The sequence below is a fragment of the Temnothorax nylanderi genome, unplaced genomic scaffold, assembly GCF_030848795.1.
Source record: "Temnothorax nylanderi isolate EJ_2023f unplaced genomic scaffold, tnyl_v1.0 TNYL_tig0025_pilon, whole genome shotgun sequence".
NCBI classification, from domain to species: Eukaryota; Metazoa; Arthropoda; class Insecta; order Hymenoptera; family Formicidae; genus Temnothorax; species Temnothorax nylanderi.
Window position 1 is genome coordinate 1,581,694 of NW_027249087.1, and position 23,638 is coordinate 1,605,331.

At 38.6% G+C, this 23,638-nt stretch overlaps 2 protein-coding genes across 21 annotated transcripts in view; both read left to right on the forward strand.

Moving 5' to 3' along the window:
• The first annotated feature begins 199 nt into the window (after positions 1 to 199).
• On the forward strand, positions 200 to 18,658 carry Drep2 (DNA fragmentation factor-related protein 2). Of its 3 annotated transcripts, none has more exons than XM_071701407.1 (5): positions 200 to 1,123; positions 6,276 to 6,372; positions 7,175 to 7,348; positions 8,112 to 8,476; positions 9,002 to 18,658. In XM_071701407.1, exons 1-5 carry the CDS (start codon positions 1,112 to 1,114, stop codon positions 9,857 to 9,859), a joined length of 1,506 nt encoding a protein of 501 aa, XP_071557508.1. In that variant the 5' UTR covers positions 200 to 1,111; the 3' UTR covers positions 9,860 to 18,658. The 3 variants fall into 3 exon arrangements, with proteins under 3 accessions (XP_071557508.1, XP_071557509.1, XP_071557510.1); XM_071701408.1 differs by having other exon boundaries at positions 201 to 1,123; positions 9,005 to 18,658; XM_071701409.1 differs by lacking the exons at positions 200 to 1,123; positions 6,276 to 6,372 and adding an exon at positions 7,667 to 7,857 and having other exon boundaries at positions 7,245 to 7,348.
• Positions 18,659 to 21,716: 3,058 nt separating this feature from the next.
• Mmd (disintegrin and metalloproteinase domain-containing protein mind-meld) overlaps positions 21,717 to 23,638 on the forward strand; it is a 39,827-nt gene continuing 37,905 nt past the window's right edge. For 14 of the 18 annotated variants that reach the window (XM_071701416.1, XM_071701418.1, XM_071701410.1 and 11 more), the window contains exon 1: positions 21,721 to 22,608. In XM_071701416.1, coding sequence (XP_071557517.1) covers positions 22,524 to 22,608 — 85 coding nt within the window. In that variant the 5' untranslated portion in view covers positions 21,721 to 22,523. Of the gene's footprint in view, positions 22,609 to 23,638 lie in introns of all 18 variants that reach the window. The other 4 variants (XM_071701413.1, XM_071701423.1, XM_071701426.1 and 1 more) reach the window with 3 other exon arrangements.

Sequence of the window (23,638 nt, forward strand, 5' to 3'; positions counted from 1 at the left end):
TCGCAGGTGTCGGCTGTCGGTGGCGTTCACGGGGGCGAGGTTTCCTAGGGGTTTCAGGCGGCGGCGGGGTGTCGGCGAGGGGGGGGGGGAGGGGACAGGGCGGCGGACAGGAGAGGGTGGTACATGCAGAGCGGCCCTTCCGACCCCTCGCGGCGTACGGCGGTACGTACCGTAGGAGAATCGATCTAAAACTAGGAGTCGCCGCAGTAACCGCTGGGAGGAAGCCAGTGTTACAATTCGCGGGGGCCCCCGTCGTATGCGCCAGTGAAATCTTAGACGCACGCCAGTTAATCGCACATACGCACGGCACGGTCGTCGGGCCAGGTACGTCCACGTCGACGGACGTACGGTACGTCGCCGCAGCCCCTGCTCGTCGCTCCTCGCCGTTTTACTCGCCCTCTTTCTCTCACCCGCTGTCTGTCCTGGCGGCACGGCAGCGCAGGGGCGGCCGGCCGGGGGCGGCCGTGCTTTAATCGCGGGATATAACGGAGGGTGTTGTGCGCTCCTCGCTCTCGTCTACCTCGCGTACGTGCGTGCGTGGGAGCGGGACGGAGCGAGGCGCGGCGCCGCGGGTGCGACAGGAACGGCGAGCAGCGTCTCGGCGAGGAGCAGCCGCGTGAGGAAGGGAAGACCACCACGTCTGTCGGCCGTGATCAGTGATACAAGTCAGCCAGCTAGTCAGCCAGCCATCCAGCCAGTAGCTACAGCCCGCCGCTATTCGGTCAGTGAGTCCAGCCAGCCAGACGACCGGCCGAGCCAAGTATTGCGCCCGATAGGAAGAAGAAAGGAGAAAAGAAAAAGAGAGAGAAAGAGAGAGGGAGAAAGAGAGAGGGAGAGAGAGGGAGAGGAAGAAATAGGAGAGAGGGGCAGAGACGGTGCGAGAAGGCGAGAAAGAGAAAGAGAGAGAGACAGAGAGAGAGAGAGAGAGAGAGAGACACCTTGCGAGGGTGTACTCGCGAGCAAGCTGGGCGGACAGCAGCGCGACCAGAAAGCAGCATCCCCCGATATGCGACGTGCAGCCTTCTTCCCCTTCGCCTTGGTGGTCGTTCCTTCGGAATAAAGCTGCGCGCTTGCTGCTGGGACGGTTCCTTACCTGCAGGGCTATGACGTAATGGCAAGAGAGGTACGCATATCCTTCCGGCAGCTTCCTTCCCATCTCTCGCGCCCATGCAGCATCCACCCCGCGAATCATCCTCGCGACGCGGGACGCGGGAGGGGTGGGAGAGGGAAGGAGAAATCTCGTATTCCTGCTTTATTTTGTATCGCGAACGAGAGAAATCTCGTCGCCCGTCGTGGGAGTCTTCTCTCTCCGCGGAGAGGACGCCTCTCGATGACCTATTTTCACGTGACCTCGTGACACCCGACGAGATCGGTCCTCGGCTTGCACCCCCCCAGAGTGCATCACCCTCTAGGCAAGGCCGAACGGCCGAAGGGACGAGCCCTTCAGCCCGCTCCTTCCCCGCCTCGACAGACGCGCGGTTTTCCCATAAAGAGGTGTCAGCGCGAATGCTCCACTTTTTCGTTTGTAGAATCGCACGGCCTCATTTCGCTCTTTCGGGGACATCTTCTCTATGTGCTCACGAGATTGAGATTGTCCTGAAACCGCCCGATTACAGAATTGTGTTTGTTCAGAGTATCCCTCGCGATTAATCCTTGCTTATAACTTGGAACGTCCGCCCGACCGCCCCCGTAAGGATTTATTTCGCTTTATTGAATTATATCGCGTGTGTGTACTTAGAATCCCACCCTGATACTCCTGAATTCTATCAGTTGAAGATATCGAGGATTACGTTTTCTCGATAATTCATAGAATTCCTAATCCCCTCGCACCTATAGCATCCATTGTGATGGACACGCTTTTTCTTCATTTGTAATATGGAAGCACATAGTTGTAGAGATACTCGCTGCTGTTGTCCTAGTTTGTGGACATGTTCTGAGTTATGATTCGAGTCGTTTATCACCATCCGCGATTTCTAAGGGGAATAATAAATAGAGAGGAAACATGTTCGAACGTATCTCTTCATAAATAGGGAATCGGGTCTGGAATATTTAAGATTTTCCTCATTTGTGATCGTTTTTCTTTTTTACTTTAGAATAGCATTTCACCAGGATTGTCTTTTGAAGAATTATCAATAATTCTTTCTATTAGCATTCTCTTCGCGATATACATCTTTTTTCATAATAATAAATAATTATTTCTTTTAAGATAATTCCTAACTATCTTAAAGCGCCGATTAGTTATCTTTGCATGTTTCTGAAATTAATCTTTATTGTTGTTTCTTTTTGCTTATAAGTTTCTCATCATTTTATCTTGTGCGGATGATTAGAATCCCTCTTGTCACCTTGTATAAATTAGTATTAATATTTTCTTAATATTAATAAAACTTTCGACAAGGCTTTTAGCGTTAGTAAAATCTCTCTCGTTATTTTATTCGCACGTAAGTTCTTCCTTGACATTTTTTTTCCATTTGCAAAGTCCACTTCATCACTTTATTCCTCGATAGAAGCTAGTTCGTCGCTTTTACGTGTTCACAGAGTTCCTTGCATCCGTTTTGTCTACTGCTAGAAACTTTCCTCACGCTTTTCCCGCTCATATAGACTCGTCCTCATTGCCTTCTTACAATACACCCCACTACTCGCTCGTAGATTCTGCTTCACCGATTTGCAAGATCCCGGAATCCTTGTCACTGTACAGTTGTTGGAATCTTCTTGAAGAAGTCCGCAAGATACAAATTTTAAATTCAATGCGCTTTTTGCAAATATTCTCTCTCGACCTGTTTATATTGAAAATTATACACAGAGCAGAGTCGCGAGAATGTTACTCTTTCGTTCGTGGAATGCTTTTCTCGCTCGTAGAACGCTCTGTACCTCATTATGTTCGCCCGTCGTTACTTTGCATGCTCGCAAAATTCTTCTCGTCGTTCTGCACGTTCGCGGACTCTTCCATGCAAAATCCTTATCATCGTTTGTCACGTTTCACAAAATTCCTGTATACTTTTTGTTTCATTGTAAAAGCCTCTTCGCGTATTTACAGTTTCATGTCAGATCCTCTGAGATATTCCAAAAAAGATTCTTCTGTATTTGTTGTTTGGCTCTACTTACAATTTGTGAGATAAACAAATTTGGACAAAAAAAAAAATATATATATGTGTATACGATATATATATATATATATATATATATATATATATATTCTAAACTTTTAATTAAATAATTTTTACTTAAATTAAGAAAGGATTTGAGAGAATATATTTCAGATTTCTTGTTAAAGAATGCACCTGAGTTCGTGGTTTCAACGAAGAAATTTGCATTTTTGGAGAGTCCACATTTTGCATAATCTCTCATATAAATAAATTAAATAAAAAATTCTAAATAGGTGGAGAATCGAATTGTTAAGTTTCTTAAGAAAATATATTTAAAACGAATAAATATCTAAGGGCAAATATCTAAGAACGTTTCAATGCGGATGCATCGGAAAGACGTCGTCATAAAAGGGAGGTTCTGTTAAATATTTGTTCAGCGTTATTCTTGATTCGTTGGTTATTCCAAATTCCACGACTTTAGAATCCTCCGAGTGTGACGGATTTAAGTAAATCAAAAATTCGCGAAGTAGTCGACGGCAGCGGTTCTCGACGATACTTCGTTAAGGGATACACCTGGGTACATTCACGTTGCAGCTGCAGGCGGGTTCCCTATTTGCTCGTTAGCACGTTGCGATGTTGTTTACTAAGTTCCATCCACGGCGAGCTCGCGAATGCGAGGGGTTATTACATGAAAGAGGTTGATACTTGTATTGCTAAGATAAACATTCAATTTTAGGCCTTTGGACTTTTAAATCTTTGATTTTTTGGATTCAAACATGCTGGGCGTTTTGACTCTAATGTAAGAGTACATTCTGAATTCTCTCTGATTCTCTCTGATTTCTCGTATCAAACTCCTCTGTATTTTTATGTTGTGAATTATTATTTATCTGGATTATTATTGTATAATTATTATATGAACTCGTGTTATATTACTTATGTCTTCTTAGATCCTAGATTCAGGTTCTTCTTGGTTTCTTTTAAGTCTTTCAATTCTTCAAGTTAATTAAATCCGTAGATCTTCGCGTGTTTCAGTAGATATCAAATCGCTGGGTGAAGAAAAGCATAAGCACTCGCGAAACGTTGTGCTTTAAATTCCGATACTTTTCTATTTTGGAATATCTGTAGTTTTAAGAAACAATAAAATTTGGAAAATAATAACGAATTAATGCAATAACTCGCGTCCGTACGGAATAAAAATAAATAAATAGAATATTTTTTATCATCCGGTTATAAATCGAGCACTTATATATCTTGCGCATATACTTAATAATTACAAATGTCTAACAAATATAATAATGATATATTAGTATTGACAATGAATGACCGGCAAATCCTACTGTGCGCACAGAATAAATAAGCGATATTACAAGTTAAGACCGGTTAAACCAGGTCAGTGCTTTCGATCATAAACTGCGCACGCGTCCTACACCCTTAGCGCCACCCCCGTTGAGGACTAGGAACAACCCCAAACATAATGCACCCCTTCGGTTCGCATTATTCCGAGATCGCTAGCGACGTCGTCGCTAGCGGGATGCAATCTCGCCGATCGAAGAGTGCAGATGTATCCACAGTGAGAAGTACGATAGAGTGCACGAAACGAGGCGGAGACGAATATATTCGCGAGTAAATTGTGTGGAGTATATATGCACCTCCTAAAGTAAACCGAGTAAATTAAAGTAAATTAACGAAATAATTCACCATCCGATAAACCATCCGCAAAGAGTCTCCGAGTGGAAAGAGTTCGTGGAAAGATACGTGCAAACCGTTGCCGTAAGTGTCCCGCCATGCATTATTGCGTTTACCTTTTTAATATGAATATTATTAGATGTGGATCGCGTTTATGATTCGATATAAATCAGTTCTACGTTATACTTGATGTACATGCAAATCTAACATAAGCATATAGGAGTTTGCGTTGCGAATTTTGAATGCTCGCGCAGAAATCGTGAATATTTGAATATTCAAATTTATAGATTCCAGGACCTGAGAGAAGGGATATCTTTAGATTCTTAGATGCGTGGGATTTCGAGTGAATCTTTAAGCCCTATAGATCTAGGTCTAGACTCTTTAAACTCTCGAATTCCCAGATGCGGTAATTGCATTAAAGTGCGATAGTTCAGGAACACTTTGCACGCATTTAAACGTTGGTCCCTATTTTTTTAAAATAATTTTTGTGTTACTTTATTGATTCGATTGCCAATATGTTAGTCACGGTCGTGTATGTTAATGAACTTAGAACAATTTTTATAATCCTGTATGTCCTGCACGTTATATCGTATATTTTTCATTTAATTCTTATTTAAATTTGCACCAGACTTGTGCAAATAAATAAATATAAATGATAAGATGCAATCCTGTTGCGACATTATGTTAAAAGTTAAAAAAAATAATGAAATATTTGATAGTTTTCATATATGAGATTTTATTTATCAGTCGTTCTATATGGCCGCTATGTGTACGAAGTATGCTGGGAAATTATTTACTCCATTTAACATCTGGGCGACAAGCGTTTCCCGGGGTCAGGCTCTTCAAGCCTTCACACGCTTTTCTTGTCGCGAATTATTTTTAATTTGTGTGTGAATTATTTCTTATACGCGACATTTCTTTATTTCTTTTATATTTTACAAAGCGCAAGAAAAGTTTACTTTAGTGATTTATTACATATAAAAATTTCGCAAAATTTTAAATGCACACAAGGCTGCACAATGTTGCATTTTCTAAAACTGTATGCGAAAAAAGCTGTATAAAACTATAAATTGCATGTTTCAACTAATGCCAACATAAGTCTGCTGTTTTACCCTTTTTCTAATGTTCAATAACTTTATTTTTACAAAGCGCTTTAAATGCCTGCAAGCTTGCACGAGCTTCCGGAGAACATTTAAGGTCAATAATAAATCGCAAATGTCAACCATTTTTAACTTTACCGTGCATTAAAGTGCGGTACACATCGACATTTTTTTCACTGTACTAAAATTAATCGATGTCAGATGTCATGCCCTTTCCATCACGTAAAAATTTCTCTCTTCCTCTTTTGATACTTGACTTTTTTAAAACTATGTTTTAATATTTTTCTAGCCTAAATTCCTATTCTATTCTTGGCTCAAAAATATTAATTAATTTACATCACTTGTATTTTAATAATATATCTTAATTGCTGTAAATATTAATACTAATTATTTAATTCTTGCGCAGGAGTTACGGACCAAGAGACCTTTTAAGATATGGGACAGCTGGCGTAACGTAAGAAAAGGACTGGTCGTTAGCAATTTCGAAGAGTTGATTGTCCGAGGTGAGGAATATCTAAATTTAGGTCTAGTTTAGTTTTTATACTTAATAAATTAAAGCAAAAGCAATTGAAAGCCAAATTGTGTTTATAATGCTTCTTAAAGTTGCTTCCTAAATTCATTAAAACAATCTGCACTCAAATTAGTAGTAGTGCATTGAACGTGATGTATATTTTTTTGATGATATTTAAGATATTGGATTACTGGTCACAAGATATCGTTCTTTTCTTACAAAACATCTTTTTGAAAGAAAATGTTTGTTTCGGGGAAGAAAACTTAAAAAAATTTTTCAGAAAGACTTTGAGGAAGATGTTAGATTCTTTGTAAAAAAAAAAACCATGCGTGTTACGCTAAGGATAACTCTTTACAAGCAAGCGTCACGCATTGTCCTTCCGGAGCACTCTCTTTCCACCTGTCCGGCCGACCGGCGAAGAAATATTTCCGGTCGGAAATATTTCCGCGCAGCGTATCGCGGCGCGGAATTGCATTATCTGTAAAGTTCCTTTGAAAGTGTCGCTCTCGCAACACACATTTCTCGCAACATTTCTCAGAAACAAAGCGCCGCCGTTCGTTCGTTCGTTCGTTCATTCGTTCGAGGACGCACCACCATTATTCGCAACCGCGCCATTCACACGATTACACAGTACATGCGACACGTGGCACACCCATTTACACGGGATACATGTAACACACATGCACACGCGCGCACGCACACGCCTACACGCACACTGACGCTGATGTTAAAGCGTTATCACAACCCTGAACGCCATCTGACACCCCAACCCTTTGGCCAACCCTTGCTTTCAGGTAAGGAAAAGCTGGGCGTGCCACAAAACGAGAATGTCTCGCTAGTTTTGGAGTCGGACGGCACGCAAGTCGAGGACGGCGAGTACTTCAAGACACTAGGAAACAACACGATCCTGCTCCTGTTACGGCATGGTGAACGCTGGTGTCCTACTGGCGTCGACATCATACGCGCTGGTAGGTAAAAGGGACATTACACAGATCGACTTTAGGAGGAATCGGCAACTTGGTTGAGGAAACTAAGATTGAAGCAACACGAGCGACAGAAAATTTTAAAAGACATCTAAAGAAAACGAGAATTTTTTAAGGATTTAAAAGATGAAAATAGTTGGGATACCTTTTAGACGTATATCATACGATAAATTAGATTCATCGAAGCATTTCACAAGTAAAAATTGTATCTTCTTATAGAGACCTTTAACGATCAACCAAGTAGCTTTCCTTCTGTTCTCAAATATCTCGACTTTCTAGATTTTTGAACCCTCGAATATATAGCTTCTTTAGAGTCATACGCGCTGCTATGTAAAGGAGATATTACAACGATCAACTTTGGTTGATGGAAATCGACAACTTGGTTGAGGAAACTAATCTCGAGGCAACTGATATAATTGAAACTGATCAAACTGAATTACATGTGGATCAAACTGAATCCTTACACACACACAAGCCTTTAAACGATCAACCAAGTAGGTTTTCTTCTATTCTTAAGCTCTCTTTAGATGTTTTGGATTTTTTAAGACAATCTTCTTTATCACCCGAAACCTCTTTAGACTTTTGAATCCGTAAGTCTCTTGGCTTCCTTAAGATCTGTGGATCTCGCACTCTTGCGATGGATCACTGGCACTGATTGTCACGCCTTGCACCACCGAACACCACCCGTATCCCTCCGCAGCCGCGTCCACCGATAACTGATAACTCCTTTTCTTTTTCTCTTTCTCAGCAATTTCGGCGATCCCGAAAATAGTCTGCGAGACGATCCACGCGCTGGAGTTGCACGATGAGACGCCATCGTGGAAAATCATGGACAATAAAGGCCGAGTCACAGTGGTACTACACTGGGACCAGCGCTCGCCATCGTCGTCGCAGGTGCAGCAGCAGCAGGCGAAGGCAGGCCAAGATGCCCAGACCTCCAAGTATTCGCCGACTAAGAAAGCTGACCTGAGTGGCGCCCAGCGGCCGTCCCTGGTGATCCAGACCAGCTTGGACAAGCTCGGCTATGACGGCAAGACGACGCACTTGCCCGGCGAGATTGCCCCGTCGCGGTACACCAGCCCGCGAATCACTGTGATAAATCATGACGATATGGTATATTCAATTTACAGTTTTACTTTAAGCGTTTCATCTTTAGATTTTAGTTCAATCGCGCAAGTTTCTAAACCTACCGCAGAATCTACGATTGAAAAGATCAGTGTGACAGTGATGTAATTCATTTTCTTAAAGTCCTGAGGAAATTAATCCGTTCATGCTTTTAAGAAAATAGGTCAGCTCAACGTTGCACTGAATTTTTCAATCTCAACAATGATCTACCATACCAATCTGTTAGCCGTACTAATCTAAGCGCTTTATCTGTGGACAGTTTTTTTTATCAATCACGATTTTCTAAATCAATTGACAACTCATTGCGTTACTTGTAATTAGAGAGATCAATATGGCATTAGTTCTCTATGTTCTCTATGGCATTAGTTCTTTAAAGATTTGAAGAAAGTGAACTAGATCATTGTTGTAATCGTTTAAGTCTTTGATTTCAACCATGTTAGGTGTCTTATTTTTGAAATTTTGACGCAAACTGAACTAAATTCCTATCACGCTGTAAGCTTATCTTCATCCTAGCAGCAACAACCGGTGCAATCGCACATGCCGGGCCGTCTGGTGAAGCAAAGCACAAATTCGTTCGACAGTACGACCATCCACATCCACACACCCGAATGCTCCAACCACATTCATCAGCCGGTCGCGCGGAACGGCAGTCCGGTGAATGGCGCCGACGGCGGTGCTATCGGCGAGTGCGATTTCCACTGCTGCGCCCTGCACGAAGAGGGCCGCAGAATCGCTGTACACAAATCGGTGGCGACGTCGCCGATCCAGGACGCGCAGCATGCGCAGTATCAACATCCGCATCATCCACATCCACAGCAACAGCAGCAAACGCAAACGCCGTCGCCACAGCCGCCGTCCTCCCTATCGGACGGCACCAAGCGACCTGGCCTTAGCAAAGGTCATGTTCGTTTTCGCGATACCGCTGACGAGGAGTCAAGCTCGCGTCTAGCCGGTGCTGTTGGCTTCCACTTACATCATAATCATCACCACCATCATCAAGAGCATGACAGTTCTGAGTCCGAAACGGAGAACACAATAATGGAGGACGAAATCGTGACCTCGGAGAAATTTTTGTTACTGATCGATCAGCTGACGGTCGAACAGAAGCACCACCTTAGCATCAAGGACATTGGCATCATACTAGAGCGACTTAGCTCCAAAATCCTCGACGTCGAGCGGCTGGATCGCGAGAGCGAGAGCGAGGAGTGCTACAATTGGACGATCAAGGCGATCATACGGGGCGATGTCCTGCGGGAGCTCGGGGTGATCTACAATGGAAATTATTACGCGATCTCAGAGCATCCCGGCTACAAAGAGGAGTCCGAAGAGAATAACGAGGATAACGAAGAAGAGGAGGAGGATAGACTTTAATATGATGCTGGTTTACTAGATAGATAGATAGATAGATTATACCTATTCCTGATTATTATTAAATTAGGACACGTTGTCAGTGGAAATAAGAACGGGGATATCACGTGGTATTTCCATTAAATCCGAGGATTTTTTGAAAACTGATTAAACTCGAACTTTCTGTGATTTTTTCTGAGAGTCTATAGCATTTCCTAGAATTTTCCTAGGATCTTTGTGATCCTTCAAGGATTCCCAATGAGTTTGGGGTTTTTTAACATTTTCTAGGAATTTTCTAAGATTAAGAGATATAGCAGCGTTGTCTTGTGCCAAATATATGAAAGTTCTGCAGAATAAATCGCTTAAGATTTGATGAACTTAGGATTTTTTAAATCGAGTCTTCTAGGATTTCTCAGGATATTCCTACAATTTTTTCAAAGATTTACAAGATTTCGGAATTTTCTCCTTATAGGATTCCATAGGATTTTTAAGGAGATTTCCGATGTTATAATCCTGTAAAATCTTAGGATTCTGTGTAAAATTCTGTGTGCACTTAAAATTTATAATATTAATTTTACAAGTTCCTAAAAAGTCTAAAAAATTTTCAATTCTAGAAATATCCAGAATATCTTTATATTCAATTCAAGATATATTTTTTTAATGTTTGATTCTAAGCTTCTCTGAAAAAATTTTCAAATTTTGTTTTAAATTCCTACGATTTTTGAATTATGGAGAATATAATTTTCTTGGATTGTAGTTTATACGGAACTTTTTGGATCTTGGCCTCCTTAAGTTATGGCACCTTAAATTTTAAATGTAAGATATCTTGCAATTAGACTCTAAAACACTATAATTCTAGGTGCCTTAGATTCCAAGTATCTTAAATCGAACAGACTTCCGATCTAAACATCTTAGATCCTAAGTACTTTAGACCTTAAACATTGTAAATTCTAAATTTCTTAGGTCCTAAGATCTAAGTTTTTAGAGCCTGAGACTCGATAAAAATTCTTTTTTTTTTTTCACTAATCCTGGCACATTTGCGATTCTTTAGGGCCGTGTGTTAAATCATTTCTAGAGCTATCACGTTAATCTCGATGGAATCTGAATATAAAGAGAAGTCTTAGGAGACTATCGAGAATTAAGTGCCACTGTTGTTTAGCTTTACTTTTGTGTTTTGGGATTTTGTGGCTATTAATCTTCGAATTGAGGAAATTTAGATAAATGTTCTCAAGTTTTTACGAAACATTGTGCCAAGTCATTTGTCATTATAATGACTTTTTATATCAGTCTTATAAATAAAATCGACAGCTTCTTCGAAATTCTTGAAATCCTCGGATCAAAGATGAGATCCACGGAAAAGCGAAAAACGAGTGACGCGTGCGAATTACATCCGCGTCGCAGGGAGGAATCTAATTCGAAATTCGAAAGACGATAGAGGGTAGATCGACGAGAAGCGACATTTCTTCCGAATATGTTTTCTTAATAAGAAAAAAAAAAGAATAGAAAAAATAAAGCAAGGGAAGAAGGGGATCGCAACGTAACGGAATCATGTGTAATATGATATAATATACAAGTTTATTAAAAACCTAGTTCTAAAGACGGTTGTTGAAATATGTATTTATTAAAACTAGCGTGTATACTTGTAGGAAAAATTTTTGGGATTACGGACGTCGATTCCGTAACCGTCCACAACACTGCCGTATCTAAAGTGACAAAGTAAAAGAGAAATAATGAGAGATAGACGGAGAAAGAAGGAGAGAAAGGAGAATAAACTAAAAGAAGCATAAATAGATACAAAGCGTAATAATTCGACTCGACAAGACTCGGCTAAATTCGATGAGATAATTCTTTCTTTTTGTTCGTAGTGCGTTCGTTCATTATAAAGAACCTAATCCTTTATTGCAAGTTTTGAGTGCAGTTTTCGTAAGTTTTATCAATATAAGATTAAAATTTATTTAATTTAATAATATTTTTCATTTATATCACTTTAGTATTCTAGGATAATTTGTGTAGATTCACAGATATAAAATCCCAAGATAAATATAGCTTTTTGAACTTCAACTGTTGAATAAAATCTTTAAGCTCTTATTGCAGATTAAGATTTTCAGATCAAAATTTTTCTTGGTTTAAATTTTCTTGGGTGAGTATTGACGAAACATTTTGGAATTTATTTTTTAACAGATATCGAAAATTGAAAAAATTATAATTTACAAATATATAATTAGCAACGCAGCAAATAAATCTGTCATAGCGTTGCTCTCTCATAAATAATATACAAGTGTTCTGCAATAAGGGATTAATTTATATTTTTAATAGCCGCGATCGAGAGGATGAAAATCTCGCGAAGGTGCAAGATCAATCGATGTCGGAAATGATCGATGATAATCGAATGGCGAATGGATAACACGTGGTAAGCACGTGCATTAACTCATAGATCGCCATAGAATGCTCAGATCGATATTAAATACATCTGTATTTATCTAAGTGTATCGCGTGGCTGCCTTTAATTCATCGAACATCGCGGACGACTCATAAACCGCGCGAAGATCGACGTCAAAGCTGATGACAAAGCGACGCGATAACAATGGAGGTGGGAGATGAAGTTGTTTGTTTCTCGCCGACGTAAATTCTTTTTGTAGATTTGTGAAACATGTTCTCGTAGCCTAAGATCCTTGGATCCTCGGATTCTTCGATCTTCGATCACTTAGGTACTAGATTCCTCGGAACTAATTTTTTCACGTGATCCAAATAACTTAACTGATTTTTTTCGGATAATGTGGATTAATCAATTGGTTTTAATTTTTTTTTAAATTTCTTTCAACTTCTTAATCCTCAGTTCCTTGCATTTTCTAAATTAATGAAATGTTTGAAACATTTTAAGTATTTTTGGCATGCTCAGTTATTAATTCTTTCTCTCTTAATTCTAAATTCTTTATAGAATAGAAGTGGAATCTAGTACCTATTTTACTTATTTTAGCTCACCGCAGCTACGATTCTCGGACTGGATCCGCGAATGAAAGTCATTCATTCGAAGCGGAGTACACAGGTAGCATCGCTCAAAGCTCTCTACTCTTCCCTTAGGATATATCAATACGTAATTACATACATAATTTCTTCTTACCGTAAACAATAATTATTTAAGAAAGATATTGCAAATATTAAATTTCAACGGGAGAATTTTTATGTATTTCATTTTCCCTCAAATTTATAACAAGACTTTGTGGAATTTATCTTTTTATATTCTTACTATAAAAATTATTAGGCTTTATTTGTATATTTTGTTTAAGAAGCAATTATGTAGATATCGAGTTTTCATGAGAGGGATAGAAGTTGAAAGTTTCGAACGATACTTCAAAAATACATATGCTTACATACGCGCGCGTATAGATTACGTGTAACAGCATAATCTGAATCATTCGGAATTTACGTTAGCGAATGTATTACATGAATATACGTGTTGGAGATATGAGCTATGTGAAACTTTGCAATTTTAATATATTTCTATTGTAAGTATACTCGAACAACTGTGAGAGAAAGAGAGAGAAAGAGAGAGAAAGAGAAATGATGCGGCACACGACGCGCGGGAGTTATTCGATAGCGTATATAAATATATACATATATAGATATATACATATATTATATATAATAACACACAGCGAACTGTCGTGGGGAAACCACTTTATACGTACAGGTCGTCATGGTTACGGCCAACTCGAGGAACACTCGAAAGCGAATTTTGAGGTTGACTAAAAAAAAAAAAATAACAACAAAAGACACCCACGTACAGAGGAAACAGCTAAACTCGTCATTCCGTTGGCGTTAAGATTTTCCATGTGTCTTATCTCATCTCGTACTTCGTTCGCGATCATCTTACCTTCGAGCGTGATGCGCTTGGATCGCAAAATTGTCGGAATCTAGGAATGCGGGTCCTCTTGGATTTAAAGTCCTGCTCGGAGGGTCTTTTTGAACGTAGATCTTTTTTCCAATTTAAGATTTCACGGATCTTAAATCGCTGTAAGATCTTGGGTTTCTTAGATCTGACATTCCTAGATCGTTCGACCGCTGTTATTTCCTTAGACCATCGCATCGTTAACTTCTCGGATCCTCGATTCATCGAATCTCAATACTTTGATTTTCAAGGGTCACGTGAATTTAAGATAATCAGAATAATGTGAGAAGGGGGGAAGAACGAAAGGGAGGGAGAAAAATACAAACAGAATAGAAGAGTTTAGATCTGATCGGAATAATCGTACAATTTTTTTTCCGTTGTAAAAGAACGTATGCTTTTGCAATTGAAAGTTTCTACTCCCGAAAACTATGCCACGATAAAAAAAAACCCTTTACAGGTTTCTGGTCTCGTAGTACACTTTAAATAATAATGAATAATAATAATGATAAAACAACCACAAATAATACTAATATTAATATTTACAATAAAATAATAATGCATGTTAAAAGGAATAAAAGAATTGTTATAAGTTGGAACTGTTGTTTCTGGTACATGCAGATACTATACACACACACACACACACATATATAGACACACATGCATATACACACCTTAAACTAAGAACATGGCCTTTGTTGTTTATTTATACGTAGTCTTCCCCTATAATCCTTTTTTGCACAAACAGTACAATGTCCTGGAATTATTTGAACAGAAATTCGCATAATTATTAAGTATCTTATATTTTGTATTCAATAATCGCCGAGATTATTAGTCACTTATTTATAATTGCCACAAATTTTTTGCATTTTTCTGAAATAGAATGCATGAATTCGCGCGCGGATCCTTGAACTCTTGCTACATTTCTTCAGATCTTCGAAATATCCTTATATATGCTACTCTTAATACATTCACCGTCATGACGGTCACCGGTGATTGAGCTTTCCGTTTACGCCTTGTCGGTCGATGACTGTCGATGGGACGACAGTCAAATAAATACGTCACGTATTATATTTTTGTGCAATTCAATACTGTAAATTTATTACTATAAATTAAATATTTTATTGTTCTTTTTAGTATAAAATAATTCAATTGGCGTAAACGAAAAGTCACATAAAATACGCTTGGCGGTGAATGTATTAATAATGTTTATACTATCTATTATTTACTATTAAGTATTTATTATTAAGCAATTTATATTATCTACGACACTTGCGAATGTTTCCGACGATATGAAATGTTATTGATGTTGAAGAAGGCTTTATTTTATAAGAGATTTTTGCGATATTAATCCTATTTGTGCAATTCGTTATGTATCGGATTGTGATGTAATTGTGATTCTTCCATCATAATAACGCGACTTTTTCACGACCTATCGATCGATCGATCTGCAGCGAGCAACTGACGATCACCATAAGAGATCTAGCGTAAGCAACCTCGCATCATGATTACCTCTATGTATCTGCATGACCGTATTACAATAACCCTTAACTACTTTAAAAAAAAAGAGGACATAGTCACTACTCGATATAGCAGAAGAGAAACTTTATACAGGTGTTCCAAAAGCATGTGCCAAAGAGGAAAATCGGGATGTGTGTCGAGAGCACTCGATGCTACTACTTTGTCTTTGCGACGACAATCTTTTTCTCAATGTATAAATCTTAATACTACTTAATCATCAATCTCTTAATCCTTGTTAGAATTATTAAGAATACTCAACTTGTTTTGAATTTATAAACGTTTGAATTCTCTGTTTCCCAAATTCTTTCATCCTGAGCTTTTCAAACGCACGTTTGAAAACGAATTTGTTGAAATATCCGTTTGACAGATTCTATCATTTGTGTAATTCTGAAGCCAAATGAGATAAATTTCATTTTACAAACAAGATACTGCACGTTTTATAGGAGAAATTAATTTTCAACGTCGCGCGAAACTTTCGGAGCACTTCGTATAAATATTCATACTGATCGCGAAGTACATTTAGCAACTCTTGCCACTTAGCGATTAGCTCGTATTAGTAAATGAATGAAGTAATTAATTAATTGCGTTAACTTACGAAGGTAAGATTTGAAACAATGAAGTAGGGGAGTAAATCAAAAGACAGGAATTCCTGCGAGATTTATCCAGGACGAAGTACTTAGGAGGAGTCTTCCCTCGCGAGAGGCATGTTGCCCCTATACACGTATACAGTGTGTCAAGAAAGCATTCATACACATTGTCATGGTCTTTTCTTATAAGTATTGTATCATACTTTTCATATCGCATTATGTTTAAAAATTCTTCTATTGTAATATGTACTTATATTATATGAAATGAAATTATTTATGGCATAAGTAGCTATTTGTAACGTTTACATAAGTCTTTTTATAATTATAAAGTATTAAGAATTTTTTTTCTAGATTTCTCAGGTTCTCGGAGTCCTTACAAAATACCAAAAGTTTGAAATTTTGAATAATTTATCTTAGAATGCTTGTAGATATTAAGTTATACATACAAATTTTAATTATTTTTAAAATTAAATTAATTAGATTCTAGATTATTCAAGTTATAAGTTATTTGAATTCAAATCTATCTTTCCACACACAAAATTAATAATTATTTGTATTAAGATTTTGTCGAATCAAGTATAGGTTCGTATTATGTGTATATTTATACAATTTGACATTATTATAAGTACATTGTTACAATATTTATCGCTCTTAAATAAGAACATCTTTTTACCGTTAAATATGACGCGAGCGCTTTCTTTGCACATCATGCATATATATATATATATATATATATATATATAAATATATATATATATAAATAATATAAACTATATCCTTTCTAAAAAAAGGCATGTTAATAATATAAAAACTAATCATGATCTACAATCCTACACTGCGAAAACGAAACATACAACAAGTAGAGCGAATTAAGGTTTTTTAAGCATTAACGGTGAAAGAAAATGAGAGAATTAATGTACTGATGATGATGACTTTTTTAACGTTTTATCGCGTTACGGAGTATAATATGTGTATATATACATGAATGCATAACGTACACTCACAATATAAAAAAAGAAAAATACACGTAGACCACATGTGTCTATGTATATACATATATATACAATTCATATATACGCGCGTGCGTGGGAGTGTGCGTGTGCGTGTTTGACGAGAGTGCAGAAAGAATGTAAATAATAAAAACCGTATTATACGATTATCCACTGGGATCTATAATTGCCAGGTGTATAAGTCACATACAATACATGCATATATATATATCTATATATATACATATATACATATATATATATATATATATATAGATATATAAATTATATAATATGAGTTCGATGCACAATAGCGACAATCGCATTATCCTGTGCGATTTTCTGGCGAGCGAGTTTTTGCACCACTTTGTTCGTGAATTTTCCTGCAAAATGGTGTCTAAACGAATTTACGAATATTACTAATAAAAACGACAGCTCAATTTTTTATTCTTTCTCGCTTCTTTGGATTCTGGCACAATTGGATTAACAGATCTCTAAATCCAAGTTGCCTGGATCCCTTTCTCTTCAATCTTTTTATTTATATTTCCTCAAATCCCAAATCTCTCCTACAAAATTTTATTTTGTTTTTAAGAAACTACACCTAGACTATCGTCAATAATCGTCGATAAAAAAATTCACCAACAAAAAGGCGGTGCAAAATTATGATGAGAGCATCATCAACAATAGACATTCCTCGTTAACCCTTTCTGGGCGCGTATGTCATGGCGTTCATTCTTAGGTATCCACAGCACTCTGAATAGATTTCACGCCATTTGTAGCCTAATATATAACCCTATTTTTTCATTTAGAAATAGATAAATCAAGATTATGAAGAAGATAAAAATTTTTCATTTCGTAAAGCTCAATTTTGACGGGGTTCGACAGACCCCGTCTTCAGGCACATACACAGGAAGGGTTAACCCTTCCATCGCACCGCTGCAACCGATGCATTTACTAGAAAGATTAGTAGAGAAGCGTCGCAGGATAATGCCCAGAGAGCTTGCTCGATTGTTGAAGGGGAATGTTCCGCGCTGACGTCGAGCTTATAACGTTACTTAATGTTAGACGGATGTTTTTACACGACTGCCACTTTACAATGACGTGAAGTTACGATTGTTTATCTCGGTGGCCGGCGCGCATGTTTGTCGTCGTCGCACAACATGAAATTTTTGCCCAGTCAAAGAGGACAAAGATACTTTACTCATTATTACATTCCACATCTACATTTTAGAAAAAACTAATTTAATTGCATTAATTCGGGACTTATATCTAAAAAATATAATTTACGTAAAAATCTTGAATATTAAAAATAAAAAAATTACTTATTTTTTATAATCTGAGAAAGATGTGTCGTTTTAAGTTAATAATAAAATTTACGTAAATTTAGTTGTTTCTGTAAATATTTAACATGTCAACTTTTCAGTAAAAATGTTACCACTAAGATTTTATTTTAAAATTAATATTTGCGTTTTGCGAAATATATTTCGAAAAGATAAGTTTTCTCTTTTGAGATCGCCTTTGGATTCTAAATCTCAGGATTCTTTTATGTAGATCTAACCAAAAAATACAAGGTATAAATATTTAAACGTAATCAGGTAAAGCATTTTTCTTCGCCTAGATTGGTCAAATTTCATACTGTACAGCAACTTTGTTTTCCGCCGACGCAAAGAACGGCGTTTTTCTCTATTAATTTTCCTCGCTGCAGAAAATACGACGGCGAACTCTGCGCACGGCGAATAAGTTCCACTGCGAACGCGAGTCTATTTCTCTCGACTACGGATTAATATACAGTCGAAATGTACCTACTATACGTAAATAAATAAATAAACAAATAAACAAATAGGTGGAAGAAGGTAAAGAGGGAGAGACTAGGCTGCTCGACTTTTTTCTTTCATTATTAAAAGATAATTATTATTTTACATTCGACGTTTGTGTAAATGCATGCTATTCTTGTTAGAAATTCACTTATATATTATTTTTTTCTAACACTGACAACATTTTGACTGTTTGTTTAAATGCTTAAAAGAATTACTCAGCAATTGTTTTTAATTAAAGTTGATATTTAGTTATTTGTTTTTGTTAAGAACAAAATATATCACAATCAAAATATGTCTATCAACAAAATATAAAGAAGCAAATAATTTTTTAAAATTATTTTAATTAAAACTTAATATATCTTACATAATTATTTTGAGTAATACGAAAAATAAATATATTAAATAAGGTAATAAAATAGGTTTTTGCATAATTCAGTTTTCTAATAATTAACAGAAAATGCACACGTGGTGTCTATGCCAAATGTGCGAAACATAATGCTATTTCACTCACGCGCGCTGTCTGTTATAAATAAATAAAGTTAGCCGAATCGGCTGCTGTGTGCAGCCTACGCGGTGACCCAAATTTAGACACGTGAATGAATCTCTCATGTGCCTTGTTGCCGATCTCTATCTATCATACACATCAAAATTCATTATTACAAAACAGTTTCGACACATGCCAAAACAGTTTCAACCGTTATTTTGTCATCTTAATAAATAACAATGCAAACAAAGTTTATAGAAATTTTACTTTTTCTTTTTCTTTTAGAAATTGTAAAATACTTCATACTTGTCTAATATATTCATCTCTTACATCTTAAAAGCTTAAAATTTTTAATTATTAAAATTCTCCTTGAATTCGAAAAAAAGTAAATTTTTTGATAAGTTCTTTAATATACATACTTTCTTCTTATCACATGTATCATGTATTGCTTGCAATTTCCGATTTTATATGTTTTAAATTCTGAATAATTAACGTGTCAAAAAGCTTTGAGATTTTCATTAAGTTTATTATTTATATCAGACACAATTATGATCATCTTAAGGGGCAGTCATTGCGACACTCAAATTCTCGAATAAGTTCGTTGATATAAAACAGCTGTGTCAGTTATAAATGGCAGAGCACTTGTTTTTACAAGCTGTGTAAGCTTCGGTGTGTTTAAATTTTGAAATAAAACTTCACGAAGACAATATTCGCTGTAAGATTGAGTAGCAGGTAAGAAGATTCTGATGATGATAAATCTACCAGGAGTCCGAGTCGCACAAACAGCAATTAGATTGAATTCTGCAGGAAGAAGCAACTCCGACCTTTCTTGCTCGAGGATTAATAGATGATGGAAAGTATCAAACTCTAATTATTGCAATTAAAATTAGCAAGATTTTGTTCTCAAACAAATTCCAGATAAATTACAGTTCCATAAATTTTCTGAATCCAGTGTGTATGTAGATCCTAACTTTCTTGAATAATGGTATCATCAAATGTGGACTCACTCGATCCTAGATCTTTCTTGAATCTTGGATACCGTAACTCATGAATTATTTCAGCTCCCTTGAATCCTAGACGCTCGTGCTTTTATATTCCCCGTACCCCGGTTAGTCTAAGCCTCATATTTGTTGCAAACTACTTGCAGAATCCGGATTCTTTAAATTCTATGTTCCGGAGATCCTAAATTATTTAGCGCTCGCCTATCTAGGGGGTCTCGCATTCCAAGAGTTTTTGAAACCCTCCGGTTCATAGGTCCTTAATTCTTTTCATTCCAACTGCTTCAGTTAGCTGCAACATCCGCAGATCTCCTCTTACTCAGAGTAATCTCAAACGCTCCTCACACACCACTACCACTGCACCTCAATAATTCCTCTGCTCTTCGTTCCACAATCTTCACCTGATCCACCATCTCCAATATCTCGTGCTCCATGCTAACTATTGGCCGCCTAATTTAGCCTCATCCCCTCTTCTTCCCTTATTCCCTTTCATTTCCAATTTACTTGTTTGATTGACGCTAATGATCATACCGCCAATTAGTAGTTTGCGTACGTATTTTCTTCATAATATCTGCTAACAATTAATGAAACCGAGGATGAAATTTCTGTGACTAATTCCTCTGATTATTAGTTTGCCCTTATCTTAATAAATTTGTGCATATTTTTAGCATTTCCTTTACTTCATCTAACTTGTCTAGCTGCGATAGAATTTTAGTCACCTGCATAACGTTCTAAAAAGATTTCGAAGAAATCCAAAAATATACAATAAATCTCTACTTTATCCTTCATTTTCTTCTCTCTACTTCTTCAGTTTATCTCTTTCTATACATTGCCCCCCTTCTTTTCCGTATACGCGCGTATTCAGAATCAAGAAGGTTTAAGAAAACGAAGCTTTATACAAAATGTAAAATTCGGGAAATCAAAATACAAAGCGAGCCTTTTAATTCTTCGTTTCCTTCAACTTCATATCCCACCGATATTTGATTCTAAATACTTCTACTCCAATTTCCCTGCTCGCCTCGGCTCGCCTTATCTTGTTTCGCGCTCCGCTCTTCCCTCCCTCATTTCTCTATTCCTTATTCACCATTCATCTTCTCCACAACCATGTCGGCACCCTTCTTCCGCAGAATCCAGCCAAACGGCAGGATCACCATCTCCAGGCGGTTGATGCTCCATGGCAGCTCCCGCCACCTGGTCCAGGGTTCATCCTCTCTCATGCCCTGCGCGCTACCCCAGCCAGAGGGGGTTTTCGCATCTCGATGCCGCTTCTACCCCCGCGGCGGCAGCGAGGAAGCCGCCGGCGCGGCCGGCGCGCGTTATTGATTTGACAGGAATGACGGGAGGCGGAATGGCGCAGGAATCGATAAGAGAAGGTGGTGGTCCAAGCTGCTGGTGGTGCGCTGCGCGGGGGTGCGCAAGAAAGAGAGACTACCAATGCAACGGGCGTGCTAGAGCGAGCGAACGAGCGAGCGTGCGAGCCGTGTGGGGTTGGTAGCGAGCAGGTGGAGGGAGTGACGAGGAGAAGAACGAGGGCTGGCGGGAGCGGCAGCGAGGAGGAGGACCAGAAGAGAGAGGGAGCGGAGAATATTTTCATACTCCAGACTCCCGGCGTAGGTAGAAGATGGCAGCCGAGGCGTGATTCGGTCCGGGCAGTTTCCTCTCTTCTGGCCGCGCGCGCGCGCGAGAGTAGTAGGGCCGCAATCCGCTCCGGGTTTGAGAAGAAGAAGCCGCCGGAAAGTAGTGTGCTCTCCCTTCGCGGTCGGCCTCCTCGTCGTCGGTCGACGGTGCACGAAAACCCCGAAGAAAACCGCCGGGAGATGATTTGAGGAGAGATCGAGAAAGAACGAGGAGAAAGAGAGAGAGAGACTGATTGATACTAAGAGAAAGATAGACGGTCAGAGAGGAAGAGATAGAGAGCAAGAGAGAGAGAGAGAGAGAGAAAGAGAGAGAGAGAGAGAGAGAGAGAGAGAGACAGGGAGAGAGAGAAGGAGAAGGAAAGACAGAAAGAGAGAAAAGGAGAGATCCGCTCCGCTTCGCTCGGCTACATTCCGCTCGCGCGACGTGTCCGACTCCGCTGTTTTTCTGTCGTTTTTTTCGTCGCCGCACATACAGCCACTCGCGCGAGCGCGCTATTCGTATCTCCGAGATTGGTACACCGATCTGTAGCGCATTATCGTCGGGAGGATCGGGCTCGTGATCCGCTCCGATCCGCTCCGCTACGCTCCGTTCCGCTCGGCTCCGCGTGCCGCGTCTAATGATCGAGGAGGTGGTAAACGTCGGTGATTATGCGCGTAGTAATGAATAATCCTGTAAAGCCCGTCGGGATCGCAGCAGCCGCCGCCATCGTCGCAGTGTTTCACGAGCGTCATGTAATATGGAATTAAACAATGTTGTTAAGACGTAAAGATGTGGCTACACTGTGGACTCTTTGTTCTCGTGATTGCCGTACGTGGATTTATTAGCAGCTTAGCCGACACCACATCCAAGCGAGGTAACGCCTGCCTGCCTTACCTGCCCGTCTTTAAGTTTAAAGTTTTTTCTCGTCTGCTTGCTTGCCTGTCCGGATTGGTAGCTGAGCGTATTGATGGCTGGAGCTTAATCGGACCGACTGTAATCGATCCGATACTTCAGAGGGTGCAGAGGGATCGTAATCCTTTAAAGAGAATTCATATCCAACCGGTCTGAATTCCTTATCAAGCATTCGTGTCCGCCGAGAAGCGCTTATTTCGATCAGTTTCGAGAAAGATAGTGACTTAAGTTTCGCGAATAATTTAACGTGAGATAATTCGAATTTTCTTATCGGGCTAAGTGGAAGCTACGGTCCTCTATACGAATGGCTGCGTGAATGAATGGGTGTAAAGCGCTGATCGTTAGGGAGGTATTGCACCTGCCTGCGCACCTTGCTTGGCCACCATGTCCGCTTAATAGTCCTAAGGAGGTAGGATTCAAGGAAGGGAGAGTGGATTTAAGGTGTCTAAAGATCCGATGAGAAGATCTAAAGCTTCTTAATTGTAGTTCCATGTAAATATCTGTAATATTTCGCTCTATATAAAACGACAATCTAATCCGGAAAATTATTTAATGCGAACTGATCTATATAATTGATCTATATATCGGGTAAATGTCTGTTTGGTGGACTGTAATAGTTTCGCTGGAATAATTTCCAGTGTGGAAGAATAATGGTCTGGTTCCTAATTAGAGCGCGAATTATTCACCGAATAATCACGTCTGAATAGCTGGGTGCAATCATGTCAAGCAGTATATGTGCCTGTCTAATCTGAAATCATAAAGATTTCAGAATTCGAAAAATCGAGCATATAAGAATTTAACTTGATAACTTAAAAAGCCGAAAGTTGTTCTTGTCCCCTGATACGATAGAACTGTCTGTTCTGAAGAGAGTTCATTAGCTTCAGAATATTTGATACTTTTACGTTTACACTTACTAATATTCTATAAATTTTTGAATTTATAAAAACCATAAGATTGCAGGTTTTCGAATATTTTCATTTCTTCGATTAATA